Source organism: Balaenoptera borealis (genome assembly GCF_965194805.1).
Source record: "Balaenoptera borealis genome assembly, chromosome: 1".
Lineage (NCBI taxonomy): Eukaryota > Metazoa > Chordata > Mammalia > Artiodactyla > Balaenopteridae > Balaenoptera > Balaenoptera borealis.
In genome coordinates, this window is record NC_138860.1 from 184,853,171 (window position 1) to 184,867,601 (window position 14,431).

The 14,431-nt window shown below is 54.0% G+C and overlaps 1 protein-coding gene across 1 annotated transcript in view; it reads right to left on the bottom strand.

The window, feature by feature from the left end:
- Positions 1 to 5,094: 5,094 nt before the first annotated feature.
- The window catches only part of TNFRSF8 (TNF receptor superfamily member 8), a 46,091-nt gene continuing 36,754 nt past the window's right edge, over positions 5,095 to 14,431 (bottom strand). Inside the window, exons 12-14 of the mRNA XM_082382065.1 lie at positions 12,058 to 12,083; positions 9,559 to 9,748; positions 5,095 to 5,905 (exon numbers count right to left, since the gene is read on the bottom strand). Of these exons, the coding sequence (XP_082238191.1) occupies positions 5,661 to 5,905; positions 9,559 to 9,748; positions 12,058 to 12,083 (461 nt within the window). The 3' untranslated portion in view covers positions 5,095 to 5,660. The remainder of the gene's footprint in view (positions 5,906 to 9,558; positions 9,749 to 12,057; positions 12,084 to 14,431) is intronic.

Consider the following 14,431-nt stretch of genomic DNA (forward strand, 5'->3'; position numbering starts at 1 on the left):
ACTGTGTGAGCAGAGATAAGCTGTCCCTGCCAAGCCCAGACCAAAGTGCAGACTTGTGAGCAAAATAACCACCCGTTGGTGTTTTAAGCCACTAAGTTTTTAAGTGGTTCATGACGTAGCAGGAGACAACCAGGACAGTTAAGGTCAGTTACTAGCCAGTCAACACTTTTGAAAAATGGGGATCAGCAAGCTCATCTATAATTATGGTCCTGTGATGTTAAGTGGTGATGTATGTAAAGTGTCTTGGCACTGAGTAAATTCCTAACAGATGATTTCCCTGCCCCTTATGCAGGATCAGCTACAGAATTTTGGGGACCCAGAGAAAAATGAAAACACAGGGCCCCTTGTTCAAAAATTATTGATTTTTCAGACAGCAACAGCAGAGCATTAAACCAAGCACGGGTCCTTCTAAGCTTGGGGCCCTTCACAGGCCACATGCCCGTGAAGCTGCAAAGCCCTATTCCTATAATATTCTTGTCTGATTATGGGGACCACTTTGGCTCTTGCAAAGCTGTCTTATAATAAGAACCCAAGTCTCTTACCACAGTTACTTTTATTTTAACAACAGTTAAAAAAAAAGAAAGAAAGAAAGAAAGAAAGAAAAGGAAGAATAAAAATTGGCAAGTAATCTTTACTGTTCCCTTGGACTAAAGAGTGATTCCCCGCATCAGGTCCCAGCGTACGGCTAGAGCTATCTCCACCACAGAGCACCAAGCTGGGCCTTAGGCAGACTGTGTACCTCTATGGGGCTCAGTTTTCCCATCTGTAAAATGGGGAGGCTTGCTCTTGCCGTGTCTCTCTTCCTGGAGGCAGGTTCTCCAGCACACGTTCTCTGTCCTGCCTGTCCTCCCAGCCTTGTGTCAACCCTGACCTCAGAATCAGACCACCGTTAAGGAAAGCAGCTTCAAGAAACAAGGCTCTGACTAGGTCAGCTCTGTGTCCTTTCTGCCTGGTCAGAGGCATCAGAAAGCCACTTGATCTCAGGAAGGTTTACCCAGCCTCTTGCAACCGTCCCTGCCTCCCCATAAAAGAGGAATAAAATTGCCCTTCCTAAAGGAAACTCGTCCAGAAGGCATAGTGCCAGTTGGTAACTGCGATGTAGACATAGCCCCAACCACAGAGGCAGCCAGAGTTGAAGGGTTGAATTCCAGCTCTGGCACTTCCAGGCTGTGTGACAGTGGGTTGGTTGCTTAACCTCTTTGAGCCTCAATTCATAAAAGGGGGTACTGATACTCAGCTTATTTACCTTTCAGTTATTATTATGAAGCCCAAATATGTAAAGGATGTAGAAAGCCTTGGGCAATCTCTAAAGCTCATAAAATGCTACATATAATGAATACCATCTACTGAACAGGAACTATACCCAGCACCAGGCCAAGCTCTTTACCTGTCTCACTGCTGAACCTCACGGCCATCTTGGAAGATAATTATTACGTCCATTTTGCAGATTAGGAAACTGAAGTTAAAAGCGCTTGAGAGCTTCTCCTGAGGCCGTGTAGCTGGGAACTGCTTTGGCCTGGAGGTTGAACTCGGGCCCATTCCTTCCCCTCCATCGGAAGCAGGGGTAATGAAATGGGACAGAGGCAGGTGCTGGTGGGCTAAGGAGGAAAGGGCGGGCCTCGATGCTAAGATGACCCACACCCCACACCAAAACACAAACGCCTCCAGCCTCCAGGATCTTTCGGTTTGGTTTTTACTCTCCTGGAAGACACCCAGAGAAAGGGGGACCTGGACAGACCCCTCACCCTTGTGGTGACACCAGCTGAGGGCCCGGGGCTGCGATGTCAACCAGGAATGTAGTCTCAGCTCTCTGCCCTTTCTGAGAAAACACATCCAACAGCTTCCTGGCTACCAGCAACTGCTGCCTCTTTAGCCCGGCTTCCCTCTGAATTAGGTCAAAACGACCTTCGCGGCCCCTGGTTTGCCTTTCCCGCCCATTGCTGAGATAATACCAGGATGTTTATTGTTCTAATAGGAGGAAAATAGATATAAACATAGACTGATGTTCTTACAATATTTATGATAAAATCTAAGTGCCTTACAATGGCCCACCAGGCCCTCCAGGATCTGGCCCAGCTGGCAGCCCCGCTCACCTCTGTTTCCTCTCTGCCCTGATCACTATGCTTCTACCAGGCGGTGTGCTTCCTCAACCTCAGGACCGGGAGCACCCCACCTCAAGGCCTTGGCATTTGCGGTCCCCCTGCCTCCTGCTTTCTCGGGATGCTTGCGGGCCCCCACCTCGCCCACCCATCATGTCGCTCATGCGGAGTGCAAAGGGCACCTCCTCCAAGAAGCCCTCCCTGACCACCTGGCTAGAGTTGGCCCTGCCCTCCAGACTCTCTGCCACAGTCCCGAGTGGGACCCTCTGGTAGCACAGAGCACGATCCCACTCAGGAATGACCTTGTTCACTGATCTGGTTATGCGGTCCCGGACGGGTGGGGTGCAGGAGCCCAGGGTGGGCTCGGCCGGCTGCTCCCTAAGGCCCAAGGAGCTGCCCTTGAAGCTTTTGATATTCTCACCTTGGCTTCCAGTCAAGGGTACTGACGCATTAAAGCGTTCTTCTCCGGCCCTACCTGTGAATCCCTCCCCCGACCCATCCTGGCCCCAGCACCTCCCATCCCACACTTCCCCCACTGTTACATGTTAGAGGACAGGGAGGGTCAAGGAAGGGGTGGAGGAGAGAAGGCACACAAGGAACTGCGGCCACAGAGCTGCCTCTCATCTCTGCACAGATTTTCATTTCTGTCAGCTCAACAAATCAGGTCCCAATGACCGTGGGACAGAGAGGATGCCAGAGACACCTTCTTGAGGCTTTCATGGCTGGAGGGATGGTGTGCAGATTCAAGCCCTTGTCCTGTCTTAGGGATTGGCCCTGGCCTTAGAGATTCTAAGAACCTAGTGCAGCTTACAACCTACAAGACTGTCTTGAGAAACAACAGATTTTCTTTGAATGCAATAGTTTCTGCAGGACGCTTCTTACTTACTGTCACTCCCTGACTATAACTGTTCAGGAAAAGGGGTGTGCCGGTTCCTTAGAGCCTGGGAACTGCTACCCTGGGCAGCAGGGGCCTTGTCTGTCTGCCCACCCGGACGTCAGAACGACCAGAGGTTAAGGAGGGGTCCGTCATCACTGGGCAGGGAAATTCGCTCTGGTTCTCGGATCGACCATGTGACAGGCAGTGGCTGGTTCAATAGCCAGGCTGATTGTGAGGTCTGGGTGTGGACTGGAGTCCTGGGGGTGGGATGGGCGAGGTCTCCTTCTTCCAGCCGCCAGGGGAGACATAGTCAGAGTGGGGCTTCAGGCTGGCTGCCTGTGGTGGAAAGCAGGCCCCAGACTGCCCCCGAGTTGTGACCAGTTGTGAAATAGAATCCATCTTTTATGGCAAGGCAAGAAAAATTTAAACATAAAAATTCTTCTCTGCCCTTTGGCCTCCCCTCTCCCCGCACTGTGCATTGTGTGTCTGCATTATGCATTGACCAAACCTCCCCCATCAGCAGGAATACCTGCTCAGCCATAAACAGCAACATTCTCCCAGCATCAACAAGACGACTCCTAAAAAGATAGCATTCCTTCTTGGTCTTGTAAAGGATCACATGACCCACTGCGCCCGGCGCTTAGATCTGGATTACATAAACTGTCAATAATACGTCATTTAATGTACAGCCCTGTCTCAAAAAACTTATATAAACTGTGTCTTGACTTCCAATGGGTGGAACCGTTCTCAAAGCCTTCTGCGATGCTCTTCCCGGATAATAAGCCTCAAATTTGGCTCGAATAAAAATTTCCAATTCTTTCTTAGCTCGACGGATTAAGTTTTCATTGACACCAGGGAGGCAGGCTGGAGCCTCCCAGCTCAGGCTCCAAGCCCACGGCTCACGTTCACCCCCGGTCCTCTCTGGGCTACCCAGGGCTGGGGCATTCACACTGCTACTTTGTGACTCCCTTTTCCCAAGCTGTGGGGCTGCTGGGCCCAGCCTGGAGGGAAGAAGGCCGTGGGGAGACCAGGGATGCCTCCTGCCAATAACTAAAGGGAGCCTTAGGGCGAGAGTGCTTTATTCTGAGTATCCTCAAAGGCTGGGCCTTGGACCGATCAGGGAGTGGGAGTTCCACAGGGACAGGGTCTGCCTCCCTCCACAGGGAAGAACCTCCAGCAGTGGGAAGGGCTGTCCCAGCAGGTAGGGGGCTCCCTGTCCCCAGAGGCTGGCAGCCTAGGTGTCTGGGGCAGACAGGCAAAGGGGGAGCCCCTGTCTTGTGGGGAGAGAGATTGCTCGGACCCTTCTGCTCCGAGGTAATCAAATCTCAGGGAGAATTTCCTGAGCCTTATGATTGGTTTTTAAGGGAACTTATGAAATTTTAAAGGACCGAAGTTTTGTGAAGGGCCCTGGGGTGAGGGAGCCCGTCGTTCCATTAACCGTGTGCCAGCATCCTCATGTCACAGCTGTAGAGCCCTTCGGGGGCGGGGGGAGTGGCAGGGGGGAGCAGAGCCCTCACGCCGTCCGGGCACAGGGAGTTCTGGCCATTGTCCAGCCCGTGTAAACTTCAGGGTCTGGTGTAAACGGTCTCTCACAGCATCCAGCCTCTCTCCAACTTTCCCCAAAACATCTGAGCGGTTTCAGAAACTACCCTCGTGAAGCCGGAGCCAGCCTCAACTTCCTCCAGAGAGTGAGCGGCCTGGTGAGTAAACAGCAGCTTTCCCAGGGCTGGCTTCCAGCGGGTAATTCCAGCATCTGCAGGCTGCCTGCGACTCCGTGCCCCGGGCCTCATCTGCCCACACTCCCTTTCCAAGACCACTTGTTTGTTGCCATGAGTCTGAGAGCCCTGGGGAGAGCAGGAAGAAGCCCCAAGTCAGGGCACTTGACTCCTCAGTGTGAAACGTAAGAATCCTGAAGTCCAGACTGAACTACGAAACGCTCTTTTTTTTCCGGCAGAATGTCTGGGTGAAGCCAAGTAGTTTTCTGACACCCACACCCCCATCATGAGTGCTGAGAGGCTAGAGCCAAAGGCAGGGCCTGGCACCACCAGGATCTGTGCACGTGGTAGATCTGGGGAAGACGCATCTTTGGTGGCCCAGGACAGAGCACACGGTGCCCACAGAGCGGGTAAGGACCCGAGAAGGGCCCACGGTTCCCCTTCTCCATGCGGGGAGGAAGCCCCCCTGGGCGAAGCAGAGCAGGCCCTTCTCCAGGCAGCAGCTGGGTGGGCAGGGTCTCTGGCCGGGCAGGGGCAGCACAGCTGCTAAGAATCTGCAGGTATCTGGGTCCCGAGACGCCTCCTGCTGCGGAGACAGTGACGTGGCCTGGACCCTGGGCCCACCGCGGAGGCTACAGAACAGGGAAGGACTGACAGCCGCAGAAGGCAGGGTGCCCAGGCCCTGCTGGCTGGCTGTTGCCCCAACACACAGAGCTGTTCAGATCCAGCCCCTTGGTTGTCTCTGCCGCACAGGCCTGGGCTCCCCAGGGTCTGGGTTGGGGGGCAGCTGGGTGGGGAGGCAGGTACAGACCAGCAGAGCCTCCTGCGTTGATAGGCTGGGTCTACCGCTGGATGCTGGAACTTCACCTCAGGCCAGATGGGCCTCTGCCACCAGGTTGGTGCCACCAGGGTCACCGTGGCCTCCCAGAGGCGCCCAGCTGCCCTCTCAGTCCCAGCCCAGGCCAGGCCTCATTTCCCAGAGGCGGTCGTGGGCAAGGGGTCCTCCTTCCCTTCCTCCTCCACCGAGAACATAACGCCCCCACAGCTGCCCGTCAGTGGTTCCGTCTCCTGCTCCGGGTAGTGGGGGGCATGGTCCACCTCCAGATCCTCCTCGAACTCGGGCCCTGCCGGCCCCACCGGGCCCTGGCCCTCAGGCACCTTGGCCTTCACGGTCCCCACAATCACGGTGTCGGCCTTCATGATGTAGATGTTCTCTGCAAGGCAAAAGGGTGGGGGAGATGAGGCAAGGGCTCCAGCTGGATGGAAGCAAGGAGGCAGAGGAGGGTCCCGGTCCCAGCTCTGCCACTTCTGCTGTGTGGCCTCAGGCAGACGGCACAGCCTCTCTGATACACAGTAGGCCCCTACCGACTTCACAGGTAGCCTGAGGCTCAAAGGAGATAAAACAGCTAGGAACTGTGTGCTGAGGGGTTAAGGACTGGCCCATGTATAGGAAGCGCTTGTGATTTTCTCGACACTTCTGCCAAGATGGGGTAGAAGAGAAGAGAACACGGTTAGGAGAGAAAGGAAGCCGTGGGGAGAAGTTGGGGAATGACATTGACACCAATAGCACCAGTGAACACTCGCAGAGTTTAGCCTGTGCCGGACGCTGTTCCAGATGCTTTTCACACATTAGCTCCCGAATCCTCGCATCACTTCCACAAGGTAGATAGTCTATCGTGATCCCCATTTACAGATAAAGAATCTGGAGCCCAGAGATGTTAAATGACCTGCCCAAGGTCACCAGGTAGTTAGTAGAAATCCCCAAAGAAACTCCACCCTGCCCAGCTGCCCTTTCAGTTCATATCCACGTGCCTAAAGCAAAAACCTGGGCGGGGGTGGGGCGCGGGTGGTGGTGGCAGGGGGACAGCAACGTGTCCTGGTTTGCCTGAGATGCTCCTACTGGTTTTAGTATTGAAAGTTCCACATCCCAGGAACCTCTTCAGTCTGGGCAAACCCAGACAGATGGTCACACCCTACAGAAACCTCAACCCTGTTAATAATCACCAACAGCCTGTGATCTGGACAGCTTTGCAGGGGCCGGTATATCTTGATGTTTATCGCTTATTGCTATGTACCTGCCTAGCACATAGGGCCGCTTGTGTGGCTCACGTGGATGAATAACCAGCCCAGCCTGTTAGAGGCATGATCCCCCGCGGTCTGCTGACCACCTGCTACTAGGGCTTTGGAGTCTCAGGGGAGCTAAGTAAGGTGCCCAAGAAGCTGGGACGTGGGGAGCCTGGCCTTCACCCAGGTCAGCTAACTCCAAACACCAGCAGCCCAGCTTCTGATGGCCTTGAGCTCAGGGCAGGGTGCTAGCTCCCAACGGCTCAGCCCTGGAACTCTCTGGAGTCTGAATGGGGAAGCTCAAGAGGGAACTTGAGCGCTAGGGTGGGGCAGGGAGCTCGGGATCCCTGCCTCTCTGAGGAACCCAGTTACACCCCTCTGATTCAGGAACCCCCCCAAAGATTCTGGGGGCCCCCGCACGCTCAACCCCATTGCATAATGCCGGTTCTTCTGTTTTGGTCTTTGATACTTCCAGGATAGAGAGAAGTGTTCAAAATAGCAGTGAGAACTAGAGGGAAGGCTACAAGCGGGAAACAAGCTATGGGCTGGGAGCCCCCCCTACACCCCAAAAGAGAGAGCGTGGCCTCAAGTCACATACCCTCCATCAAGACCTGCAGGTCCTTTGCCCTGGGAACCTGAACAGAAGGGCTGGCAAAAGATGGGAGCCAGTGTTGGTGAGGGAGAGGGGACCCCAGGAGGTGAGAGAACACAGAGGAGGCCACACAGTGCTAGAGGAGATGAGACAGACAGACAGACAGACATAGAGGAGTAGGGGTATGGAAGAAGAGGGGTGAGTTTGTCCAGGGAGAAGCAGCCAAAGCTGGGGGCCGGGCTATCATCCCCTCACATTCCTCGGGTCCTGACTCCTCTAGCTCTATCCCCCATCACAGGGCTGCCCACTCCCCAGTTGGGAGAGGAGGGTCTTCCAGAAGTTGCTTGGACTTCCTGCCCCACCCAGGGCTCCAGAATCCAAGGAAGTTGTCCTGGACGGGGAGGGGGATGAAGATGAGGGGAAGGGGCTCCCCCTGCCTGGTGCCCAGGGGTAGAGGGGTAAAGTGCAACCAGAGTTTGGTCCCCTTGGGAACTGGACAAGGGGGTACTCCTCTAGGGAGGTGTCAGGAGAACAAAGGGCTCACCATCTCTTGAATGTCCCAAGAGAATCTCCAACCTGCTTACCAGCCAGGCTTACAGGCCAGGCTGCCCACGCCCCAGCCCACCTGGGAGCCTGGTGCCTCCCTCCCCCCTCCCCCCCAAACACTCCCAGAGCCCCAGCCCTGTGGTTCCAGGCACTGCACTCAGCATTGACTCAAATGTTCAAATTAGGACTTCTTAGGAAATTTGCAGGAGATGCCTGCAGCGGTATTTCCCAAAATACATTCTTTTCCAGTAAAACATGCTGAAAGCTACAATTCCAAAAGTTTCAGTTTGGTGCTAAGGGTTCTGCCCTAAAGAGTTCTATCCACCAATCCCTGCCACACAAATGTGTAGGACGATCACAAATGCCTCTTTGGAATTATCTCAGTGATGGTTAACCCTCCAAAGACAGAGATGGAGCCAATTAAGGCCCTGCCCCCGGGGAGCTAACAGCCAAGTGGATGGGGGTGGGGGTGGGGAAGGAGGCTGCAAACACACACTGCTGGGTGCTGAGGACACTAGGAGGGGAGGCCTGGGCTCTGGGGCCGCACAGCACAGGGGTGTCTCCTAGACGGGAGAGTGGAGAGGGCAGGGAGGGCTTCCTGGAGGAGGAGGCAAATACACAGGGTCCTCAGGACATCAAGAATTAACTAGATTCAAGGAGGTGGAGTTGGCTGTTTCAGGTGAGAAAGCAGCGCCCCCAGAGCTCAGAAGTGAGAGAGGGCTCCGTAGATTAGGAAACTGACATTGAGTGGGAGGAGCAGACCTGTGGGGTGGGGAGGTTGGCAAGCCTGGTGGGGAGGATGCAGCTTAAATGCCGGAATAAGAAGCCTGGAATTTACCCTGCAGGTACCAGGGACCCCCTGGAGGGCTTCAAGCAGGGGTGTAACATGGGCAGGTATCCATTTTGGTAGAAACGCTCTGGTTGTAGCAGGGTGGAGAGGAGGGGAAGAGAGGCAAGGAGGCCTGCGGGAAGGGAAGGCTCGTCCTGGCTGGAGGGTGGCTGCAGTTCGGGGCGCGCTGGTCTCCGGGTTCCACCACAGGGTACTGATGCGGACAGACCGGGGGTTTTGGAGCCTGCAGCCGTGCTGCCACTCGGTAGCTGTGTGACTGGGAAAATCACTTCTCTCCCCTGAACCGCTGTTTCCCCAATTGTAAAAAGGAGGGAAAGACCCCATCCTCAGAAGGCTGTGTGACAAGAGGTGACGAGCGTGCCTTGCCCAAATGCGTCAGCCAAGCGGCAGCTCTTACTTCCCTGATGTCTCCCTCCATCCCCCTCAGGGGCCCTTCGTTGGGGGCGGGGCTGGCGGTAACTTTCCCTCTAATCACAGCAGGCACCAGGCAGGGGGAGCCCCACCCCCCAGGACAACATCATGCGCACCATTGCACGAATTTTCACGCTGGGCTCCGTGAAGTCAGAACTCCTGCTATTCCTGTTTTACAGAAATTTACACTGGGATGAAGAGGTGGAGCAAGCGGCTCGATACCCCTGAGAATGGCTTAACTCCTTCACAAAAATCGTCTCCTACTCATGAGGGCCAGTGGAGGAACCCCTGCCTCTTCCTTGCTGGGCCTTCCGTCCTCAGGGTCTCTAGCCCCCGCTGGGGGCTCAGGGCCCATCTCCCCTGCCCCTGAGCACCCCGGGACCCCCCCAAACAGGCCGACTCACCAATCCTGTTGTTGGTGTGCTCCGTGGTCCCTCGGGGCTCGGGAAGGTCCATGGGGGTGGAGGGGCTGCTGGCTGGGCTGGCCTCCAGCAGCTGCAGGCTCTCCAGGTTGGGGCAGGTCTCCACAGCTGGGGGGCTCATTAACCCCTGCTCCTCAGTGCCCGGCTCCGCCACTGACACCCTCCTGATCAGCTGCAGTGGGCACAGAGGAAATGGTGCTGATGCAGGATGCCCCAACCTCCCCCAGTCTCTGAGCTGGGGAACCCCTGTTTCTTCATCTCCATAGACCCCAGTGAGTCTCCCTCTCTGCTTTAAAGCCGTCACGCGCTACCCTGGGCTTCTCAGCCTTGATAGCCTGACATACCTGAGTGTGGGACCCTGTGAAGTCACGTTGTTTTTAACTTGTACTGAATAACGATACTGTCAGCATTGCATACAATGCTTACCACGCGCGTGGCCCTTGACATGTGTTAATCCTTAACAACCACTCTACAAGGTGGCTAATATTAGCACCCTCCCCATTTTACAGATCAGGAAACTGAGGCACAGAGGAGTCAAGTAGCTTGCTCAGGGTTAGTTGGTAAGTGTCCGGCCAGTGCTTGAACCCCACCCAGTATCTCGCTTTGGAATCCATGCACGTTAGCCCCAGTCTACAAGTATCAGCTCCAGGCCCACCCCAACTCCCCTGCTCCTGGGACAGCAGCCTTTTATGATCACACAAATGTATTCTAAAAACAGTTATGTCTCAGGAAAGTGTTGGTTTCGTTTTTCACTTTTCTGTAAGTGTCAAGGAGAAGTGCTCTTGTAAAATGTTCTAATGTAAATACCATTTACCTTCAGCCTTCAAAAGGGAATGAGTTTGAGTAAGGCAGAAAGTATAGCTACATAATCCTGAATATTCTTTTTTTTTTTTTTTTATTCATTTTATTTTTGGCTGCATTGGGTCTTCGTTGCTGCGTGCAGGCTTTCTCTAGTTGCGGCGAGCGGGGGCTACTCTTCGTTGAAGTGCGTGGGCTTCTCACTGTGGTGGCTTCTGTTGTTGCAGAGCACAGGCTCTAGGCACGCGGGCTTCAGTAGTTGTGGCTTGCAGGCTCTAGAGCGCAGGCTCAGTAGTTGTGGCACACGGGCTTAGTTGCTCCGCGGCATGTGGGATCTTCCCAGACCAAGGCTCGAACCCGTGTCCCCTGCATTAGCAGGCGGATTCTTAACCACTGCGCCACCAGGGAAGTCCCCTGAATATTCTTTTAAAATAATTTGAAGTCCAGAAGACGGTATTCTTGAACATGTTACTATTAATGCTTTGGCCCACGTGGCCAGAAGATATTTGATTATCTTACAAATCGTTAAATACCTTTTCATGAAATTTCTTGGCCTCATAACAGCAACCTGTCTGACCCAAGCATGTCTGAATGTGATCTCCCATGATTTGAACTTGAACTTGTATTGTGGTTCCATCTATTACGTTTAAAAATAAAGGATGGAAACCGTTCTCGTGTACGAAAGTGTGAGTTAAAAGAAAGTAACAGAAGAACTGATAAGTGGAAAAAAAAAAGCGGGCGAACCATACACACCTGAGACCCAGCCCATGTGGTGTGCTTTGTCCTGCTCCCCCCCATCAGCTGCGGACGGCAGTGCCCCTGATCTCCCCCGCACTGGTCCCCGCGCTGCCCCTGGGAGGCTGGGCACAGAGCAGGGCGCCAGGACAAGCCCGATGAGGGAACGCACCGCATCTTGGGTGGTTGCCGGATCAGCAGTAACGTGTACAAAGCCCCCAGCCCAGCGCCTGCACACGGCGAGCACTTCATAAAAGGCAGATGAAAACGCTCTTGCTAGGAGGCAGCTCAGGGTAACGGTTCAGGGCACGAGCTTTGGAGTCACACAAACCAGGCCTCAAATCCTAGCTGATCTATTTTCCAACCGTGGAACCACCTTTCCTGTCTGGGCACCCGTTTCCTCTTCTACACAGTGGGACAACAGTACCAACCTCTGTGTTTTGTAAGGACTACCCAGGATAACTTCAAGAAAGCACAAAGCCAGGTGCCTAGTTCACCGTAAGTGCTCCATATGAGAAAGCTCAAGTTTCAGAAGTTTGTGCTGCTGATTTGACATCCCAGCTTTGAGGCCGAGACTCACGGAGGAGTGATGGAGAAAGGGGGGAATGAACACAGCCTTCCCTCTGACCACACCTGGCACCCACATGGCCAAAACCAAATCCACTGTCTGGCAGGCCCTTCTGGAAGTCCCCGGCAGGATGAGCCAGGAGCCAAGGCTGCTGTCTGGGGTGGGGCTCCGCATCCTCGGCCAGGGCCTGGCTCAAGCCCCACTGTGCTCAGCGCTCCCTGCGTGGGGCAGACCCGGCCTGAACTTGCAGGGGAACCTGCACCTGGGCCCTGGGAGGGCTGGGATCCACGCAGCCACTCTCAGAACCAGCAGATCTGCTAGGGAAGGAGTCAGAGTTAGGGGCACAAAGCTGGGGTGGAGGCAAGGGAGGGGCTACTTACTGTCGGGTTCCTCCCGGGCCTGGAATCTGCAAGAGCAAAAGAGCAGTGACTTCACCAAGGCGGGTCTGGCAGCTGCCTGGCCCTGTCCCCCCCCCCACCTGTGGGCAAATGCCCCCTCCACTGCCCCCAGGGTGGCAGCTGGTGCCTCGGTCAGACCTGGAGAGCAGTGGACAGGTTTCAGGCCCAGGGCCCAGGGGCTCACTTCCCAGCGGCAGCCAGAGAACGGGGGAGTCACCTCTTTTCCAGCCACCAGGTCCCCTCAGCACACCGGACCCCCTCCGCAGCCCACCCACTCCCACACACGCACAGGAGTGGTTCAGGACGGGCGCGCACCCCAGCTGGAGCCAAAGACACTTCTGCTGGGTCAGAAGTTGGTCCGTGGCTGCTGCTACCACCTGGTGGCCTCCAGGGGCTGGAGAGGCCAGAACCCCCCGGAGCACCATGTGAAACTCACACAGAGGACCCCTAGGTGATAGAGAGCGGGTGACAGGTTCTGAGGACCTTTTCTTAGACCTGCATCGGACATGCCTAAAGCCAGCGGACCCCGGAGCCCTTTTGGTTCAGGCCAGCGTGAGTTCGGTTTTCTATCACATGTGCCTGAAATAGCCCACGTGACCAGTCTCACCGGTCATCCCACTCCGTGCAATCCCACCCTCTGGTGGGCTCAGTATGCAATGATCCTTAGGGCACGACCTTTATCTTCTCATCCCAAACGCCACCCTCCTCTCCAACTTTCCTCTCCTATTAAACTGGGCTCCGGATCATGGCCTAGTATATGTTGACATTTAATCACGGCCCAGTGGCCACCTGGGAAAGCTGGAGATGGTACCAGGCACCTGTCTAAGCCAGGGCGAGTCAACTCCCAGGAGCTGACCGTCCTCTGGGGGCACACGGCCTCTTACAACTCCCGAAGAGGTCACCTACAGAGACTTGGCTTTTGTTGCTATTCGGTGTGCACACCTAACCAGAGAAACCTCGTGAAAAGAGGCCAGCATGCCAGCTAAGTCACCTCTGGAAGACCGTCTGACCTCAGCCCCTCTAGGGAATGAGCATCCCCGAATCCTAGCAGAAACGCTCACTGGAGGCCGACTGACCACGATAATACAAGACGGGCAGTTTGAACCTGCTGTGTGGACACCAGGTCAGTCTGGGGGACACTCTTCCATGTCCCTTTTAAATGACCATCAGCAGGTAAAGTGTCTAAAGGGGAAATGGATCAGAATAATGGTCAAAAGAAGCACATGTGTAAAATGACACAATTCTTGACTCTTGATTTAACAAATCTGGTAACTGCTGTTGCCAGCAGAGCGGTCACCTTGAGAGGCCGTGGCCCCCTCCCACGAGGCGGCCACTGTCCGTTGCCCAAGCCAGCGCTTTGAGAAACACTGTCTGGCCTGAGGCACATTCTTTTAAATGATGTCAGTGAAGCCAAATCTTCGTCCTTTGAGAGTGATTTTGACTTTTGCAAACAGCCAACTGTCATTTGGCAGCAAGTCAAAAATAGGAAAAAAAGGGTGTGACCAAGTAACAAGACAAAAGAAATTAAAATGATAAAATGCAGTCTTGGAGAGGACGTGGGTAAACAGGAACACAGCTGCTCATGCCCTGTGAACTGGTTTCCTCTTTCTCAAGAGCCCTCGGGCAATGAAAACTTCACACACTTTGACCCAGTAATCCCTCTTCAGGGACACACCCTCAGGAAATAACCCGAAGGAAAGCGACCAGCCTGTACACAGCGGTGCAGTTTATAATAACCAAAAAATGGAAAACAAGACAGGTGCCAAACAATAAAGCAGCTTAGTCCGTCATCGCAGGCCTTCCTAGCAGTGAAACCCCAGCACAACATCTTTCACCTTTCCCAGCCTTTAGTTCTCTCATTTGGAAAAGAGGACAGATCATGCCAACTTTGGAGAGTTTTTATGAAGATTAAATGAGACTCAAAAGTGAAGGTGCCCAGGGATTAATCACGTGGAGAGCATAAACCCTTGATATGTTGTGATGAAAATAACACTGAACCCGTATGGTCTTCCTCTGCCAAACCCACAACTCCAATCTAATCAGGAGAAAAACACTAGACAAACTCTAAACAGAGAGCCATCCTACAACTTAACCGACAAGCAAGTTGTAGGATGCAACTTAACTCCTCAAAACTGCCAAGGTCAGCAAAAACAAGGAAAGCCAGTAACTGTCACAGGCCAGGTGAGCCTAAGACATGATGACTAAATGTAATGTGGTGTACTGGGTGGGATCCTGGAGCAATGAAAGGACATTAGGCAAAACTAAGTAGATCTAAACAGAGTATGGACTTTAGTTAATACAATAGTAATGTATCAGTATTGGTTTGTTTATTGTGACAAACTTACCGCACTAATGT